Source organism: Mus caroli, chromosome X (genome assembly GCF_900094665.2).
Source record: "Mus caroli chromosome X, CAROLI_EIJ_v1.1, whole genome shotgun sequence".
In the NCBI taxonomy this organism is placed as follows: domain Eukaryota; kingdom Metazoa; phylum Chordata; class Mammalia; order Rodentia; family Muridae; genus Mus; species Mus caroli.
In genome coordinates this window covers 119,001,757-119,022,869 of record NC_034589.1, presented here as the reverse complement: position 1 = coordinate 119,022,869, position 21,113 = coordinate 119,001,757, and the positions used below count along the sequence as shown (strand labels likewise).

The 21,113-nt window shown below is 34.8% G+C and overlaps 1 protein-coding gene across 4 annotated transcripts in view; it reads right to left on the bottom strand.

The window, feature by feature from the left end:
- Diaph2 (diaphanous related formin 2) overlaps positions 1–21,113 on the bottom strand; it is a 678,308-nt gene that overhangs the window by 370,016 nt on the left and 287,179 nt on the right. For all 4 annotated transcript variants that reach the window (XM_021152792.2, XM_021152793.2, XM_029473659.1 and 1 more), the window contains one exon: positions 1,779–1,880. In XM_021152792.2, coding sequence (XP_021008451.1) covers positions 1,779–1,880 — 102 coding nt within the window. The remainder of the gene's footprint in view (positions 1–1,778; positions 1,881–21,113) is intronic.

Here is a 21,113-nt window from a genome sequence, read left to right as displayed (position 1 = left end):
GGCAATTCTCTGGCAATAAACTGCCTAGGAATAATGTAGATTCTCTCTGATCCCACCACATCTAATATACAGCAAAGTACAGTGAGAGTAAAGGGGGAGATTAGGACAGTTCATGTACACACAGACTTAAATATTTATGATAATGTGCATAAGCAAGAAATCTCTTCCATTTTCTATTTTTGCCTTTAGTCCTGAAGGTATATTGCATTTTATGCCCACCTCCACCCAATTTCATTTCCTCAGTGAGGTACCAAGGATATTCCTCCTGAAGGACTTGCTTGACAAACTAATACATCTTCTTAGATAAACTGCACTGAGGGAAAAATGGTTTCTGAGAAACTGTGTAGCGTACCTACTGTAAAACTCATAACCGGGAGGATGCAGCTGAAATCTCAGATAGTGTATAGCCCTGCTTCAATTATAAGATGGATTTGAGCTGCTTAGGTTTCAAGTGTGGACTTGGGGCTACAAATTTTATTCTTTAGCACTCTGGTAAAGTGCGACTAGTTAATAAATAATACAGAGCCAATTCAGTTGACTAATAGATCTGATTTAAAAATGAGAGAAATATGCTCCCTAGGACCATGATATGTTCTATTTGATCCCAAATATGCTTGCCTGATTTCCTTTCTAAAGATTTGACAAATCTTTCTACCTCAAGGTAGGCAATAGCATGTCCTAGAATAAAAGAACTGTAAATATGAAAAAAAAAACATTTACTGTATTTGCTAAAACGTACATACTCAGTCCCATCTAATTGAGGGATAGATGAACAAGAGTTTAAAACTGCAAAGTAGAAACTCAGGTTAATTCTAACATAATTATTTTGGAACATTATGCAAAAGTGTGGATGAAGCTTTCTAGATACACTTAGAAAAACATGCCCAATGGTAGTTGGAAAAAAATACCCCTTTGTTTACAAATGGAAAAATATCAGGAAGGCAAAATAAACAAGAAACTATAAAATAATTGCTCACTCATAAAGCAAATAAATCTGCCCCGAACACCTGAAGAAGAATAATAAAAATCTTTTAGCTGTTGGAAAGTTAGCTGAATGAAGAGTGCTCATCTAGAAAGGGCAAGGCTGTGGATTCAGCTCCCAGATCTGGAAAGACTAGTTTTATTTAAAAAAGAAAACCCTTAAACTTTGATGTATGCCCTTGATACTACCTTTCTGGCTAATTATTTGAATAAGAAGATTGTGATATTTTAAGACATATGATTACATCCTATATAAATAGTCATTATTTTTTGGCACTTCATATGATGAGGATAAGAAAAATGATTAAAGTACCTGAGGTATCTATATGTTATTTATCCTGAAGAAATAGCACATTGCAAACTCTCAATTAATTAATGACACTCAAGAACATTTGAAAATTCTTGTGCTTCTTTTTAGACAATATATATAGTAAAAACAGTTTCTATTAGATATAGATATAGATATTATTCTTTTATTTCAAACTTTTCAGAGAGCTAAATTCTAGCCTTCCAATCTTAGGGGAAGAAAATTAGACAGTGCAATATAGCATACCAGTTTGCATGCATTAATATATTAAATTAATTACATATCATCACTGTTAAAGAAACTATCCCATGATGTTTTGGCATATTTTATAAACGTCAAAAGTAACTTAGTTACTTTTAATGCTATAGGTAAAGATTTTTTTAAGTCAATATTATATTTAATTATAAAGTTATAAAGCAAAAGACATCTACATATATATTTCTTCTTTTCATGAGATGTAAACTCATAGGATTTTGGAATCAATACATACCACAACACCAAATTGCTCAGGCTCACAGAGATCATCATATTCACTCTTAAGCTGGGCTAGTTCTCGGAGTGCATTCTGGTCAGGAAGATATTTTACAAGATTCTAAAAAAATATATAAAACATGAGTGGTTGATCAGTAAAATTGTTAAGCATTCATGGACAACTCGAATAGTCATATCTGTAAATCAACCGTTTTAATTAAAAAATGTATAAAGTAGGTCTGAAAGGAAGGGGTGTCAATATATTAGAAACCTATACATTCCTTTATAGCTATATATCCCCAAATCAGATAATCTAGAATGATAAACTAATTTCTACACGAAGGGAAAAAATAGATTTTAAAAGAAATGAAAAACCTGCATATGCTGATAAATAAAACAGATTAACTCACAAATCAGAAAGTTCAAATAAAGAAAAAGCAAGGACCTTATGGATTCAAAGAGGAATTGTTTCAACTAATTAAACAATACAAAATAATTATTTCACAAATAGTTTAAAATAAAGAGGAAGGCGTATTTGCTAACTTGATAACAACACTAATAAAAACAGCCAAAGAAAGGAAAACCATCAATAAAACTAGAGACTGGTGAGAACTTTATTTACAATGTGCATTCTAATTCAAACATTCAATACTATCTTCTATGTCAGTGATTAAACAGGCATGATTGAATCATTTTTAATACTGGCTTTCCAAATGTTTTTGGTATTGTTATTTTATGTAAATTACTTCTAGATCACTCGTAATTACACATTTTCAGGTTTGTTTTGTTTAAATCCTTTTATTAGGCACCTTAATTAATTCATAAAGTTAGTTTCATTAGTCCTGTAGCTAATACTCAGTTATTATTATTTTCTATGTGACTTACTTTGCTATTATTCCTTTATTATTATATGACCAGGCTCTTTTTTTTTATAACTAGGATAGTTCATAGATCAGTGTACAAAAAAAATCCTAATAAAATATGAGACTAAAGTCATTAAAACAAGTCCTAGATAACAGTAGAAAGGACCTCTGCAGAAATGATGTATGAACAAGCTCTTAAAAAATGGGTCACAATTCAGGAAAATGGGAAAGTAAAGGAGAAAAATCGAGCCTGAGAACTATGTATTCATATACTGTACACCAGATCTTGCCTCACGGTATTTTCAAAAGAAAGAAAAAATGAGAAAAAGCAATAGAAAAAAATATTTCAAACAAACCAATGATTAAATCTGAAAGTCAAAGACATGAATATAAACATTTAAGAACTTCATCCATTTATATATTCTAACCTCATAGTGATCTTCATTGAGCCACATTACAGTACACAGTAAACTAGTTAAAAACTAGTTAAGTCTAAATGTAGTAACAGAAGAGAAATGATTTCTCACATACAACTGCCTTTACAAGCACCTGACATTTCAAAAGCAACCATAGGAGTCAGAGAGAAATCAAATAATTTAAAAATATATAATAACCTGAGAAATACAATTAAAATTGTGTATCTAGGGAAAAATTCCTCATCAGAAATGAAAATTAATATAAAAAAGGTCAAACTTATTTTTTGTCTTTAGATTATACGACCTCATATGGAGCAAAATACACAAACACACATTCACACACACTTCTCAGAGATAATAAATGATGTAAAATTCAATTTAGTTTCTATTCCATTTGCAACAGGTTCAAAATGGTATTCATAAAACCATTATTTCATATTTACCACAATATTTTCTATTAAAAAATTGAAAATAAAATATGCTGATATTTTAGTTAGGGTTTCTATTGCTGTGATGAAACAGTATGACCAAAAGCAAGTTGGGGAGGGATTTATTTGGTTTCTACTTCCACATCAACATTCATCATCAAAGGAAGTCAGGCTAGGAAGTCAAACAGGGCTAGACCTTTGAGGCAGGATATGATGTAGATGCCACAGGTTGGTGCTGTTTAATGGCTTGCTCACCATACTTTCTTATAGAAGCCATGACCAACAGCGTGGAAATATTATCATCAGAAATTACCAACATGTGGTAGCTCATTCTAACATAAGCCTCCACATTGTTAGTTTTTTTTTTTTCTGTTAAAATTAATGCTTGCAAAGCTATCCAATGCTGTTTCAGCCTGATTTAAATTCAGCCACCTTGTTTCTTTTATTTGTTTAATAAAGGATCTCTTTGAATTTGATTTGTGTTTAGAAAATTGGTGTTTGAGAATGTTCTGTGCCTAATCCAGGTTCCAGAGGGTAGCACCCCACAGACTGAGGGTCTCTGAAGTGTGGAATCACACAAATGTCTTTCCAGGGCATATAGTTTTCAAATGACAAATTGTGGGTTCTGCTAGCTGCTATCTCAGGTTAAGCCACTTCCCCAGCCAGTCTCCTTGTAATCAATTGTAATGTTCAGTGTCTCACAATGTTACTTTATACCAATACCTTCCTCAATCTTTGGATAGTCCTAGGTCTGTACACAAATGAACTGAAAGCAGAGTTGTATACATATGTTCAAAGGATTGTTATTCATTTCTAGAAGATGGAAAATGTCATCTGTATATGAGCAATATGCCAGTAAAATGCAGTATATGTTCAGAACAAAGCTTTGATGCTTAGTACAATAGGGACAACATTACCTGAAACATTTTACTTGTGAAAAGATGGCAAAGGGAGAAATATTGTAGCATATGATTCATAGTATATATCTAGAAGAAGCCAATTTCAGAGTGATAAAAAGCACAAGTGACGATCCTGGACAATGAGAACCTGGGGAATTACTGGCTACAGAGTTTCTCTTTAAGATGAATGAAGTCCTGAAAATAGATGTGATGTGTTCAGAACAGTGAAATGTGTTTATCATTCAATTATTAATAACAATAGGTAAAGTTATTATTTTTTTTGAAGATGTTAATTACTTTTTCACTATTAAAAAATACGCAGAGGCCTGTTATGGTAGGTTTAGACTATAATTTCAGGACCAAGGAGGCTGAAACAAGTATATATATATAATAGATGTTAGGTATCCTGGACTACAAAGGAAGACATTGTTTCATATGTACAGGAAAACAAAACAAAACTGGGAAAGAAGTAAGTCAGTGTCAAATAGAAACCAGGGAAATCAAATACACTATATGACAATGACTGAATATTCCCCCATTCATCTTTTCTTTCCTCCCAATCAATTCTTTCTCCCTACTAATACTTTCATATACAATATATGCCATTGTATTAAGGCACAAGTATTAAAATACCATTATATTTAAAATACTATATTATTCTGTATCCATTCTGCTGTTGAGGGACATCTCGGCTCTTTCCAGCTTCTGACTATTATAAATAAGGCTGCTATTAACATAGTGGAGCATGTGTTCTTATTACAAGTTGGAACTTTTTCTGGGTATATGGCCAGGAGAGGTATTGCTGGAGCTTCCTGTAGTATTATGTCCAATTTTCTAAGGAACCTCCAGACTGACTTTCAGAGTCGTTGTACAAGCTTGCAATCCCACCAGCAATAGAGGAGTGTTCCTCTTTCTCCACATCCTCGCCAGCATCTATCTGCTGTCACCTGAATTTTTGATCTTAGCCATTCAGACTGGTGCGAGGTGAAATCTCAAGGTTGTTTTGATTTGCATATCCCCAATGATTAAAGATGTTGAACATTTTTTCAGGTGCTTCTCAGCCATTCCATATTCCTCAGTGGAGAATTCTTTGTTTAGCTCTATACCCCATTTTTAATGGGGTTATTTGAATTTCTTCAGTCCAGCTTCTTGAGCTCTTTGTATATATTGGTACAGAAAACATAGTAAATTTACACAATGGAGTAATACTCAGCTATTAAAAACAATGCATTTATGAAATTCTTGGACAAATGGATGTATCTGGAGGATATCATCCTTAGTGAGGTACCCCAATCACAAAAGAAGTCATTAGATATGCACTCACTGATAAGTGGATATTCGCCGAGAAACATAGAACACAAGATACAATTTGCAAAACAAAAGAAAATCAAAAAGAGGGAAAACCAACGGGAGCATATTTTATTCCTCCTTAGAATAGGGAACAAAATACCCATGAAAGGAGTTACAGAGACAAAGTTTGGAGCTGAGACGAAAGGATTGACCATCCAGAGACTGCTCCACCTGGGGATCCATCCCATAATCAACCACCAAACCCAGAAATTATTGCATATGCCAGCAAGATTTTGCTATAGGGACCCTGGTATAGCTGTCTCTGGTGAGTCTATGCCAGTGCCTGGCAAATACAGAAGTGGATGTTCATAGTCATCTATATGGAACACAGGATATATGCCCAGGAGAGGTATTACATGCTCCACTATGTTCATAGCAGCCTTATTCATAATAGCCAGAAGCTGGAAAGAACCCAGATGCCCCTCAACAGAGGAATGGATACAGGAAATGTGGTACATTTACACAATGGAGTACTACTCAGCTATTAAAAAGAATGAATTTATGAAATTCNTAGGCAAATGGATGGACNTGGAGGGCATCATCCNGNGTGAGGTAACNCAATCNCAAANGAACTCNCANNATATGTANTCACTGATAAGTGGATATTAGCCCAGAAACTTAGAATACCCAAGATACAAGATACAATTTGCAAAACACATGAAACTCAAGAAGAAAGAAGACCAAAGTGTGGACAGTTTGCCCCTTCTTAGAATTGGGAACAAAACACCCATGGAAGGAGTTATAGAGACAAAGTTTGGAGCTGACATGAAAGGATCTAGAGACTGCCATACTGGGGATCCATCCCATAATCAGCCTCCAAATGCTGACACCATTGCATAAACTAGCAAGATTTTGCTGAAAGGACCTAGATATAGCTGTCTCTTGTGAGGCTATGCCAGGGCCTAACAAACACAGAAATGGATGCTCACAGTCAGCTATTGGATAGAACATAGAGCCCCAAATTGAGGAGCTAGAGAAAGTACCCAAGGAGCTAAAGGGGTCTGCAACCTTATAGGTTGAACAACAATATGAGCTAACCAGTACCCACAGAGCTCGTGTCTCTACCTGCATATGTATCAGAAGATGGCCTAGTCGGTCACCATTGGAAAGAGAGGCCCACTGGTCTTGCAAACTTTATATTCCTCAGTACAGGGGATCGCCAGGGCCAAGAAGTGGGAGTGGGTGGGTAGGGGAGTGGGGGGGCATGAGGGACTTTTGGAATAGCATTGGAAATGTAAATGAAGAAAGTACCTAATTAAATAAAAAAGATGGAACACAGGGCCCCCAATCGAGAAGCTAGAGGAAGCACACAAGGGGCTAAAGGGGTCTGCAGCCCTATAGGTGGAACAATATAAACTAACCAGTACCCCCCAGAGCTCGTGTCTCTAACTGCATATGTAGCAGAAGATGGCCTAGTCAGCCATCACCAGGAAGAGAGGCCCCTTGGTATTGCAAACTTTATATGTCCCATTACAGGGGAATGCCAGGGCCAAGAAATGGGTGTGGGTGGGTAGTGGAGCAGGGTACGAGGAGGGTATAGGGAAGTTTCAGGATAGCATTTGAAATGTATATAAAGAAAATATCTAATAAAAATACTATACTATTTAAAATATGGATATAATCACATATAATATGAAAATGAAATAAAATCAAATACATATATTTCCATTCACTAATATACAAAGAAAAGTAATCACTAAGGTATTATTTCAATTGTTTTAAAAAATATTTTTAGCAGTACTAGGACAAACACCTGTGCATGCCTGTGCATTCCAGGCAAACACTTTGTATATATGTATCTCTGTGTTGTTTGCCCATATGAATACAATTTATAAGAAGTTCAGATATCAGATCCCAATGTGCTGGAGTCATAACCAAGTGTGATGTGTATATTGTGAATACTAGTAACTAAGCCTCTAAAGGAGCTCTCTTAAGCACTGAGATGTGACATCTCTCCAGTCCAATACCTAGGGTCTTATATCTTGAAGGTCTGAAAATTAGTAATTTTAAGAGTGTGTCTATTGGTATACTGGTAAGAAAAACAGCCAGGCGTGGTGGCACACGCCTTTAATTCCAGCACTCAGGAGGCAGAGGCAGAGGAAGGTGGATTTCTGAGTTCGAGGCCAGCGTGGTCTACAAAATGAGTTCCATGACAGCCAGGGTTAGAGAAAAAAAAAAAAAAAAAAAAACACCAATACAAAAAAAAAAAAAAAAAAAAAAAAGGAAAAACAAAGATCCACTTGGGTAACATGAGTAATTTTCACTATGGTGCAATCAAATTAAAAGGGGTAACAACATTAATAAATTATGAAATAATGTAATTAAGCACATTTAAAACTTTAAATTTCAACGTATTTAAACTGTGAATATGATTATAAAAATATCAAGTCCAAAATAGAATTTCAGATGTCAAAATTATACTATTTTATTTCACGTTTCACTATAATCTATTAATTCATATGAAAACAGGCTCCATAGAGATGATTCATCTTTCCTTTCTCTGGAAGCTACATGAAATATTTAAGCTCCCAATGTGTTTGATATATATTCTAACTTAAGGTATAATTTGATAAGAAAAGTATAGCATGTACAGAACTAGTAATATTTTGTAGGTTCTGTATGTGAATAATGATGAAAACAAGACACCACAATATGAAACACACATAAATTGCTTCAATGAGTCAACAACTAGGAAAATCCATGCTGCAAGCAATCATCAGAGGAAATGACTAAAGGCAATTATACAAACATTGTCAACCTGTAGCCAAAAAAATCATAAGATTCTAACAAGAGGAAGAAGGATCAGCAGAGTCAGCATGAAAAGAATGGACTGATCCTGAGAATCAGCCTGACACTGTATGATAGACTACTGAGATTCCTCCTGAGACCCAAGGATCCCCAAAGAAGCAACAAACGGACTGAGACCAGAAATCCTCTAAAGAATGATTTAGGGTGCAACACATTTGTCCCTTGAATGTATCTGAAGCCCAGGCTAATTACTCCAAACATGTTCATGCCCATGAAACTTGTAGAAAGGAGAGATATGTCTCATGTCCTGGTTTTGATTCCAACCCTTCCTTAAATGTCCCACCTCCAAGAAAATGATGAAAGGACAAGCCATGCTTCCATTATTTTCCATTTAAAAAAAAACATATATTCTTGACATAAAATGCTTCTGTATATCATGTGGTAATCTTTCTGTTACTCTACAGCTACTCCTAGAATCGTTTTAGATAGGAAATGGGGAAAAATCATCCTGACTTGCTACATGGTGATGGCAAAATTCATTTGGCGAATGGGAAAGTTGTTTGCAGAGGTGCTTAGAAACATTCAACTTAGAAGCTTCTGCAAACAAAGAAACAAATAAACAAAGCCCTACCAGAGTTACCAGGAACAATTACCCATTATATAGACATGTAATCAAACAGATCAGATTGGTATTATAAAATTCATATTACCAAGGTCTCTTCACAAGAAAAAAATAGCTCTTGAATTTAGTGTTTGATTCATATTGCAACTACTTCTGATCTGTAAATAAATTGCAAAGATTGTTTAATAGTTCATATACACACCATATGTGCCAGGGGCAGAAAGCTTGATATAGTAGAAAAAAGAAACAAACAAAAAATGAACCTTTCAATGTAATAGATTCTAAAAAAATGACTGGATAATAGGCAAATGGCCTGTAAGTTTTACAGCATGATCAAATTCCTCTTCACCGTCCTCTGCTGCTGCTTAATAGCATGTTCCCTCACCCCCAGCAACTATTTCAAAATGTGTGTTTTAAAGATCAAATCAGTGTGAGGATGAAAATTTCATCCTAGAAAATGTCAGTGAGTTGAAGTTTACTTAAAAAAAAAGGAAGAAGAAGAACAACAAAGGAGAAAGCAGTAAGTATGCCACCAAATGATGAGATTTTTTTCTCATCTTTTATGCATCATAAATTCACTTTCTGATAACTGTCAGTGTTATTTGAAGGAATTTCTCCTAACAGACCACAGGTTTCTAACTACTTTTTACATTTATGCAATTACTCTATAATGCTTCCAAAATTTTATTTCTTTTAAATGTTAATTGCACATGTAAAGGTTACTTAAGTAAAGGTATTGAACCATACTGCCCTTTCCTTCTTGACAAAATATAACCTTTCTCTTTCTTTCTTTCTTTCTTTCTTTCTTTCTTTCTTTCTTTCTTTCTTTCTTTCTTTCTTTCTTTCTTTTTCTCTTATATCTTATTAAGTCATTTTAGTAGTAGAGAACTGAATTAAGTTCTGTGGGATTAAGTCTATCATTTACTACATAACTGGATGAGGCCCAATATTTCATTTAAAAATGTATTATCGCAGTATTTTCAAGCCATATACAGGAGGATAAATACAAGGATAGTAAAATTTTTTAATTTCTACTGATAAGTACACACATGCTTATTAATGAAGAAACGGATGTTTTTCTCAAACACTTGGCTATGTCTGTGCCATTGTAACACAATTTTTTATACTTGCTTGAACAAAAAATTAAATTTCTTGATTATTACTCCTTATTAGGGCATGTTTTTCCACACTTTTGTACAGCATGGAGCTTAAACAGTTGTGTACGCATGTGCGCATATGTTCTAGGTGGTTTAATGTAAACTGGACACACAATAATGTGATCTGAGAAGAGGAAGCCTCAATTAAGAAAATGCTTCCATTAGATCGGGTTATAAGTAAGTCTGTAAAGCATTTTTTTTTCTGGTTTCTACATGCTATGCTTATTTATTTATTTATTTATTTGTTGGTTTATTTATTCTTAGATGTTTTCTTTATATACATTTCAAATATCATCCCAAAAGTTCCCTCCCTCCACCCTGCTCCCCTACCCAACCCTTCTGTTTCCTGGTTCTGGAATTCCCCTGTACTGGGGTATATAATCTTCACAAGACCAAGGGCCTCTCCTCACATTGATGGCCAACTAGGCTATCCTCTGCTACATATGCAACTAGAGACACAAGCTCTGGGTGGGGGGTACAGGTTGCTTCATATTGTTGTTACTCCTATAGGGTTGCAGAGCCCTTTAGCTCCTTGGGTACTTTCTCTAGCTCCTTCATTGGGGGCCCTGTGATGAATCCAATAGATGACTGTGAGCATCCACTTCTGTATTTGCCAGGCACTGGCATAGCCTCACAAGACACAGCTAAATCAGTGTCCTGTCAGCAAAATCTTTCTGACATATGCAATAGTGTGTGGGTTTGGTGGTTGTATATGGGATGGATCATGGGTGGGATAGTCTGTGGATGGTCCTTCCTTATGTCTCATCTCCAAACTTTGTCTAACCCCTTACATGGGTATTTTGTTCCCTATTCTAAGGAGGGAAGAAGTATCCACACTTTGGTCTTCCTTCTTCTTGAGTTTCATGTGTTTTGCAAATTGTATGTTGGGTAGTCTAAGTTTCTGAGCTAATATTCACTTATCAGTGAGTGCACATCATGTGTGTTCTTTTGTGATTGGATTACCTCACTCAGGATGATATCCTCCAGATACATCCATTTGTCCAAGAATTTCATAAATTCATTGTTTTTAATAGCTGANTAGTACTCCATTGTGTAAATATACTATATTATCTGTATTCATTACTTTGTTGAGGGACATCTGGGTTCTTTCCAACTTCTGGCTATTATAAATAATACAGCTATGAACATAGTGGAGCATGTGTCCTTATTACAAGTTGGAACTTCTTCTGGGTAGATGCCCGGGAGAGGTATTGCTGGATCTTCTGGTAGTACTATGTCCAATTTTCTGAGGAACCTCCAGGCTGATTTCCAGAGGGGTTGTACAAGCTTGCAATCCCACCTAAAATGGAGGAGTGTTCCTCTTTCTCCACATCCTAGCCAGTATCTGCTCTCAGCTGAGTTTTTTGTTTTGTTTTGTTTGTCTGTTTGTTTGTTTTTGTTTTTTTGTTTTTTGGTTTTTTTTGAGACAGGGTTTCTCTGCAGGCCTGGTTGTCCTGGAACTTGATCTTAGCCATTCTGATTGGTATGAGAAAACACAATTGTCATTTGAACAGTACCAAACCTGGTACTGTCCTTACGTTTTTGGTTTATACATGTATTTCCCAGTAATACTGCTCACCTCCTATGCGATGGTCACATTAGCTATTAGATACTATGGGACTATTAGATGACAAGTCTAAATAGGCCATTGTATGCTCCCACTGTTGAGCCAGGCAGAAGGGACAGTGTGACACAGCACACTCACTGGACAGACTCAGAAGTGTGGGCCTCCACCAGTGTTGAATAGGTTGTTAGCTATAAGACTTGATTGTATATTTTAGTTTATGTTCCTCACATTTCAAAAGAATATACAAATTTTCAGTTTGTTTTTACTCTGAACAACAACCATGACAGCGTTTGAAAACAAATAAACACAAAAAAAACTATTTCAAGTCTAATCTTGTCATGGTTGTTGTTTCAGAAATCATTATTAAATATTTGTATACTGTTCTAAAATATCTGACATATATTCTCATGGAGAAATCCACAGCTTTTAAAAGAATAAGGAAAAAAGTCACATGATCATGAACAGGTCATCCTTTGTGTCATTTATTTACATGATAAAGGGGAACTCATCAAACAGAAATTTAAGTTTTGCCAAAAAAGTCCAGTTTTGTATTCTTTGAAATATTCCTATTTCTACCTCAAAGCAATATTCAAATTGTCTATGAAAATAATGCATAAAAATGTATTTGGCCAGGAGCACTGATTTTCTAACAGATATAAAAACAATAACAGTCTTCTCTGCAATCTTCAAAATAGGATTTTCTTTTCAACTAGTGATTTCTGCTTGTATTTATAAATATTTATATAGCTAACTCTTCCCCTACTCTACAAAAAATGCAAAACAATACTGATAGATGGCATGTACAGATGATTTGAAAATGTATGACAATGCAAATTCCAAATATAAAATGACTTAATGTTAAATACACAACATAGTATACAAATATGTTTTTTCAAGGCATGACTGGTATTATGTTGGTTCAGTGGTTTCCTTTTTCGTTAACCTAACACTTTCTCCAAATGTTGTCCAATTACAATTTGTCACTACAATGTGATAGCTTGCCCCATCTGCATTAAGTTACCAAGGACAGTGTCTGTCCTTTTCATTGTAACTGACACAGCAACACTTGTTAAAAAACAACAACGACAAAATCCTTGGCATAAAACCACAGAAGAGAAATCCATGTTTGGGATGTATGGCAAATGACTGAAAGTTTCCCCCAGAATTATTTAAGAAAATTCATATGTTCTCTGGACCTCTTACTGTTCCTGTACAAAGAGAATGAGCAATTTTAACATTACATGTATCCTGTTCAGTATCTGTTCTATAATACCTCTATTTTTCTTCATAAATTTAGAACAGCAAATAAATTCTGCATGCCAAACTATAATTTCTCAACAACCAACATTTTCTTTTTTTTAGTAATTAAGCTTTCTTTAAAAAGTTATCATACTTATCAAAGTTATTATAACAATTACCATAGAAGCAGTATACTGAATTATAACTCTGACTGATACTAAAGGAACTATATAAAATAAACATAAAAAAGGCAAAGATATTGGTACATTCATAATATGAGCATCTTATTAAAATATTCTGAATAAGCAGTAATGGCATAGTAGAAAAAGCAGATAAAAATAAATGTGAAAAATATAAATATGTACAGCATTCTAGCATACAAAGTGAAAAGCAGTTTAAGAAGAAAGAAATTTATACTTTGCTTATCCAATTCCAAATGGTCAACCCTAAAAATATGTATAGGAGCATCACAGAGTAAGCACGTTGTATTTAGAAAGATATACACAAAAAGATATAAAAGACATAAAAAAGATAAAAAGATATGTGTCAGAAGACAAAATGGGACAAGCTAATAACTAGCAGGTGATCATCCTGAAATGGCCTTCTTTGGATTATTTTATAATCTGCAACAGGTGTGCCCTTATTAAGCTAGGCTGTAAGTAATTCATTTTAGGAAAGATTCCTGCTATTAATGTTTTTCCTATTATTATTAAACATATAACAATTAGTAAGCAATAGCACACCCCTTTGGAGCAGATCTCTGCAGATCCATGAAGGTTTATTTTCATGTAGTGTTGCTATATAAACAAATAGATGACTTAATTTTTAATGATGATCCTAAAAGAATTCCTAAAATTATATCGGTGATTTCTGGAGTTCAACTTCTAGAGCTCCTTGTATATATTGTATATTAGTCCCCTATCAGATTTAGGATTGGTAAAAATTCTTTCCCAATCCGTTGGTGTCCTTTATGTCTTATTGACATTATCTTTTGGTGTACAGAAGCTTTGTAATTTTATGAGGTCCCATTAGTTGATTCTTGATCTTGTTATAGTGCAGGCCATTGCTGTTCTCTTTAGGAATTTTTCCCATGTGCCCATATCTTCGAGGCTTATTCCACTTTCTCCTCTACAAATTTCAGTGTCTCTGGTTTTATGTGGAGTTCTTTGATCCACTTAGACTTGAGCTTTGTACAAGGAGATAAGAATATATCAATTCGCATTCTTCTACATGGGAACGGCCAGTTGTGACAGCATCATTTGTTGAAAATGCTGTCCTTTTTTTAGTTTGCTCTGCTTGGTAAATAAAGATGCCAGCATCCAATGGCTGGGCAGGATAGACAGAGGCAGGGCTTTTAGGATTTCAGCCACATGTTGTGCCAGCACGATTTGTTGAAAACGCTGTCTTCTTTCCACAGGATGGTTTCAGCTCCCTTGTAAAAGATCAGATGACCATAGGTGTGTGGGTTCATTTCTGGGTCTTCAATTCTATTCCATTGATCTACCTGACTGTCCCTGTACCAGTACCATGCAGTTTTTATCACAATTCCTCTGTAGTACAGCTTTAGGTCAGGCATGGTGATTCCCCCAGAGAGTCTTTCATTGTTGAGAATAATGTTTGCTATCCTAGCTTTTTTGTTATTCCAGATGAATTTGCAAATTGCCCTTTCTAACTCAGTGAAGAACTGAGTTGGAATTTTGATGGGTATTGCATTGAATCTGTAGATTGCTTTTGGCAGGATAGCCATTTTTACTATATTAATCCTGCCAATCCATGAGCATGAGAGATATTTCCATCTTCTGAGATCTTCTTGAATTTTCTTTCTTCAGAGACTTGAAGTTCTTATCATACAGATCTTTCACTTCCCTAGTTGCAGTCACACTAAGGTATTTTATACTATTTGTGACTATTTTGAAGGGTGTTGTTTCCCTAATTTCTTTCTCAGCCTGTGTATCCTTTGTGTAGAGAAAGGGCACTGATTTGTTTTAGTTAATTTTAAATGCATCCACTTTGCTGAAGCTTTTTATCAGGTTTTAGGAGTTCTCTGATGGAATTTTTAGGGTCACTTATATATACTATCATATCATCTGCGAACAGTGATATTTTGACTTCTTCCTTTTCAATTTGTATCCCCTTGAACTCCTTTTATTGTCTAGTTGCTCTGGCTAGGACTTAGAGTACTACATTGAATAGGTAGGGAGAAAGTGGGCAGCCTTGTTAGAGTTGGGAATCTGTTCTTCTGGCTTTCTTCTTTTAGTTGTGTTAAAGGATTACTTTTTTGCTTTTTCTAGGTAGTAGTTTCCATCTTTGTGTTGGTGGTTTTCCCTTTATTATCCTTTGAAGGGCTGGATTCATGGAAAGATTTTGTGTGGATTTGGTTTTCTCATGGAATACTTTGATTTCTTCATCTATGGTAATTGAGAATTTTGCTGGGTACAGTAGCCTGTGCTGGCATTTGTGATCTCTTAGTGTCTGTATAACATCTTTTTAAGATCTTCTGGCTTTCATAGTCTCTGGTAAGAAGGCTGGAGTAATTCTAATAGGCCTGCCTTTATATGTTACTTGACCTTTTTCCCTTACTGCTTTTAAAATTCTGTCTTTATTTAGTGCATTTGTTGTTCTGATTATTATGTGTCAAGAGGAATTTCTTTTTTGGTCTAGTCTATTTGGAGTTCTGTAGGCTTCTTGTATGTTCATGGGCATCTCTTTCTTTTGGTATGGGAAGTTTTCTTCTATAATTTTGTTGAAGATATTTCCTGGTTGAAAATCTTCATTCTCATCTACTCCTATTATCCCTAGGTTTGGTCTTCTCATTGTGTCCTGGATTTCCTGGATGTTTTTGAGTTAGGATCTTTTTGCATTTTGCATTTTCTTTGATTGTTGTGTCCATGGAATCTTGTGTCTATGGAATCTTCTGCATGGGAGATCCTCTCTTCCATGTCTTGTGCTCTGTTGCTGATGCTCACATCTATGGTTCCTGATTTCTTTCCTAGGGTTTTTATCTCCAGAGTTGTCTCCCTTTTGGTTTTATTCATTGTTTCTACTTCCATTTTTAGATCTTGGATGGTTTTGTTCAATTCCATCCCCTGTTTGGTTGTGTTTTCCTGTAATTCTTTAAGGGATTTTTGTTTCTTCTACCTGTTTAGCAGTGTTTGCCTGTAGTTCCTTTAAGGACTTCTACTTGTTTAGCAGTGTTCTCCGGTAATTCCTTGATGGATTTTTGTGCTTCCTCTTTAAGGGCTTCTACCTCTTTAGCACTGTTCTCCTGTATTTCTTTAAGTGAGTTATTAATGCCCTTCTATAAATCTTCTACCACCATCATGAGATATGATTTTAAATCCGTGTCTTGCTTTTCGGGTGTGCTGGGGTATCCAGGACTCGTTGTGGTGGGCGTACTGGGTTCTGATGATGCCCAGTGTTCTTGGTTTCTTTTAGTAAGATTCTTAAGTTTGCCTTTCGCCATCTGGAAATCTCTGGTGTTAATGATCAAGCTGTCTCTGGTTGGAACTTGATCCTCCTGTGATTCTGTTAGCCTCTGTCAGCATTCCTGGGAGTGAAACTCTCACCTGAGTTCCAGTGATCATAGCACTTTCTGCAGGCAAGCTCTCTTCTTGCAAGGCAGGCGTCCAGAAGTCTGGAGCTCTGATCCATCTCCTGAGTTCTGCAGTCAGAACCCTCCCTATATGCTAACTCTCCTATGGCAAGGATTGTGCCCAGGGGTCTGGGTCTCAGCTCTGCCTTCTGGCTGAGGATGAAGGCCTGAGAGGACCCTGACCAAGAAGCTCTGTAGCTTCTATCACCGAGGAGCTCTCAGGTGATCAGAAGGTCCTGGGTTTGCTAGAGGTCCTGTGGTGTGGAGAGTCCTCTGGTTCCCAGGATGCCCTCGGCCGGGTTCATGCAGAAGATGGTGTGGTTAGCCCAGACCTGAATGGATCCCAGCCTCTGGTAGGGCAGGGTTCCTTTCGTCCCTGTTCCTGCTGGCACAAGACCCTCTGTGATTCTTTGGAGCTGATGTTGTGTTCCACTCACCAGTGTTCCTGAGGTGATCCCGAGGTCCTGCGGAGTGGAAAGCACTCTGGAGCCCTTAGCAGCCTCTGCTGGGCTCAGAAGGAAGATCGGGTAAATTTTCAAACTAAATGGTATAAGCAAAGATTTCATATATAGAAAGAAACATATATATTATATATAATATGTAAATATCTATATAATATCTATTATATACATATATACATATGTAAAATATATATATTATGCAGAGAAGTTATAAGGAGAATAACAAAATATTTATTCTTACTTTATAACTGAGTGGTTATATTATTTCCTTAGATGAGTTCATCGTGAAGAATCCTTCATTTAAATTAAAATAAATAATGATCATAGTAATAGTAAAACAATACTTTCAACATACCAAAAGGATACTTATTAATTGATATATAGAATTCAATGTTTCTTTCATTGCATTTAGTAATACTAGGTCCTCATTCCTTGTTAACTAACTATATCATTATTACAGAGTACAAACAGTGATGTTTGCACATCATGTGTTGTAGATGATGTTTTAAAATGTAATTGAATATAAGGCTGATTTCTAATGAGAGATATTTTATAATGTGTCTAGTCAAGAAGACTTTAGTAGACATATATTATTCCTTTTCGACAGTAAAATCAAATCAGTCACTCACCTATATACCATACAGTAGGGAGAAAGGTAGGTAAACAATGGTGTGTGAAAAACACCAATGAACTAATCATATGAACTATTTTGATTCCAGGTTGATTGTGTAATATTATTTAATTTACCTGGCATACTTTTAAGCTAAGCAAGCAAATATTGAGTATGTTAACTTTATTAAGCTCTATATATAAACCACGCAAATATGCTACTATGTGATAAAGGAAAAAAAGCCACCTCATAGTAATATAATTAGATGTTTCAAAACTGAGAATATTTGTGGTCTCTAATGTACAATGCCTGACCATGCAATTTTGGAACTGAGTGAGAATCAGAAACAGATTTCATAAGTTATGATTTTGGTTGTGATTTATACTAATCAAATATGTAAAACTTAAGTCATCAAGTTTGTAATAAACTTAGAAAGAGGAATTAATTGTATATATCAAATTCTGAAATGTTACTACTTTTCCATCAAAAGGTAAATTAATTTATAAAACAATGGTTTGCAACTGAGGACAGAAGTAGATCTGCTATATTCATTGTACAGAAACTAAAATCAAAACTGACAGTGACTGCAGCTGTAAGTGTCTAGAAGACAGAATCCCACAATCCAATGCTCACAATGTAACAGTCCAAGGTAAGGAAATATACTTTCCTTGTGTTCATTACCTAAAGGCTTTTAAATGCATTTGTTTTGTTATAGAGCTATAAAATGCATATATAGAAAGTGAATCAATATGTCAACCCCATATTTAACTCCTTCTCATTCCTCATTGACTGCTCATGTGTAATACTGAAATACAATAGTTAACATATATTTATATTATACATCATACAATATATGGTAATATAGTATGTTAACCATATTATATTAGAGTAAAATTTAATATACTTATCATGTATCTTTATTAAATATGATGACTAGGTAAATTCTAATTTGCTTTGAAGATACAGAGTCACAGAAACCTGGAAAAAGATATGTGAAGATTTACTCTGATATTTGTAATTGCCATCCTTGGAATATAATACAATGCTTTTCAAAATATAGTCAAGTGTTATGGGTTATGAAATGCTTTGCTAGCCAAATCTTCCTTCACTCCAACACATTTTACTATCTGTTCCCCTTCTTTATTAAGTTAAAGGACTATTTTTTGTTAGAATTGTAAAATTTATGAAAAGTAAATAATAGGAAGCAACATTTTACACAACTGTGAAGAAAAACGTTTTTATTCAAATTGTAAGAAGGGTAAAATTTTCACACTAAATGCTATAAGCAAAGATTAATTTCTTAAAGCTACCCTTCCTTTCCTTGCAAATAAGAACACAACCAGTGTCAGTAACAAATAACATACTTACTCTGCTTTGAAAAATTCAACATAGAATGAAACAATGATGAGCAGACACAATATTTGTTGGGATTAGATTCAGCTTAACTATAGACTGAAATTAGTACATAATGCTCAAAAACAAAGCTGCTGTCAAAACAGACAAAACAATACATTTTAAAACTCCATCTAATGAAAAGTTAGAGACCAAGACTGAAAAAAAAAAAAAGCAAAAATAATCCACAGATAAAAATACAAGTGTATTGCCGAAGGATCACAAATATTTATTCTTATATGAAAACAAATAGGAAAGAAATGTTTTAAGATTGTTCCTGTCAATTCTAATGTTTTACTTTCTTTAAAGAATTAAGAAACCAAATGTGAAGAACACTAGTTGCTATTTAAGAAAAAAAAATTGTTCTAAAATTCTATAATCCTAATGCCTTTATAGCCTTAATTGATATACTTGTAGTGTCCTAAAGCTATCAAATCTGGTAAAGTACACAAACACATGCCGACTCACAAACCTGAACAAAATACAGATGGTCGATAGCCACATAAATAGATCAATAATTACAAAGACGGATTGAAGAGACAAAAATGAGCTCTACTATTACACATGCATGAACTTCCTGACTATAAGAATAATTATACACTACAACTGGTTAATTGAGGGAAGTTGAACAATCTTTTTTCTTGCAGAATCAATAGATAGCCATTTATTTTTGATGACTTAGGTGTAGCACTGCCTGGAATTCAGGGGATGGATTGAATGACCTTTGCTTCTATCTAATCATTTTGTCAGTATTCAGGAATGAGTTATATAGATCATGTAATCTATTTTGAGATGTAAAAATCACATTTGAGAAAACATAATCATGTGGAAAGGTGTAGGTTTTATGTCTTGCATGAACTGAAGTCTTAGATTTTCAATTGTGTTTCAGAAACATAAAGCAGCCAGAATACAAGGAAGATATAAGCAGGAAGTGAACAGAAATATTCTTTTGCATGGGTTTTCAGTTATGAAGTGTTGTAGAGCTACATTTAGCCTGAGGCATTATTGGTACATATTTTAGCCTTCTCTACATGAAGAATGTTTTTAAAATGTAAAGAGAAGAAATGAGAAAATGAGAAAAAGGTAGAACAAATGAAGTAGGTGATGAGACCGCAAACAATGAAAAGCCCCATCCTCTGGAACTGTTTCTTAAATGAAGAGAGGTAGAGGGCAGAATACCATAAATAAATACAACATCTGCTTTAAAAGTACAGGAAACGTGTGTTCAGCATATTTTTAGGAGACCTATAGAATAACCAATATTAGACTTAACTACAATTGTAGGTATTGAAAGAAGCTCTATGCAATAGGGGGACAGTAGGTGACACTGATGCACTGTTAATAGTGGCAAGAATAAATTTTAAAAATAAATGATAAGGTATTTCTCTCCCTGATTGCAGTCACTATTTACAGGTCTACAGTGTCTATGTTATAATTTATCATGGCTTGATATGCATATTACTTTTACTCTGATTTCTCTATCACCACCCATTGCCTCACCATAAGTGGTCTACAGAAATGCAGTCCTTGACCTTCTACTTGTTACTTTTCTATCACTGGAAGTCTCAAGAATTTCAGTAGTTTTCATACTTTAAGAATCAGTTCTTTGCAAATGACCCTCTGATCTTGTTTTCTGTACTGACCTCAATTCTATCATTGAAACATATTATACTATCATAATTCTTCTAGTTCTTTTCTGTGTTCTAGATTTTTTTCTCCTACCTAGTTTGTTTCTCCATTAAAAACCAAAATCCAAGTGTTAAAAACATCTTGTAACCAAACCTTTCAATGAATATATATTTTAAATCCAAGTATTTACCACCACCACCCTTCCCAACTTCACCCAACCCCAATAAATGCCTGTATAGTTTAGGGCATTCTTTATTTTGTACTTTAAAAAGTACTTTGGATTTTCCTGTTTATTCTATTAATAGAAACTACCACGAGAGAGAGAGAGAGAGAGAGAGAGAGAGAGAGAGAGAGAGAGAGAGAGAGAGAGAGAGAGAGAGA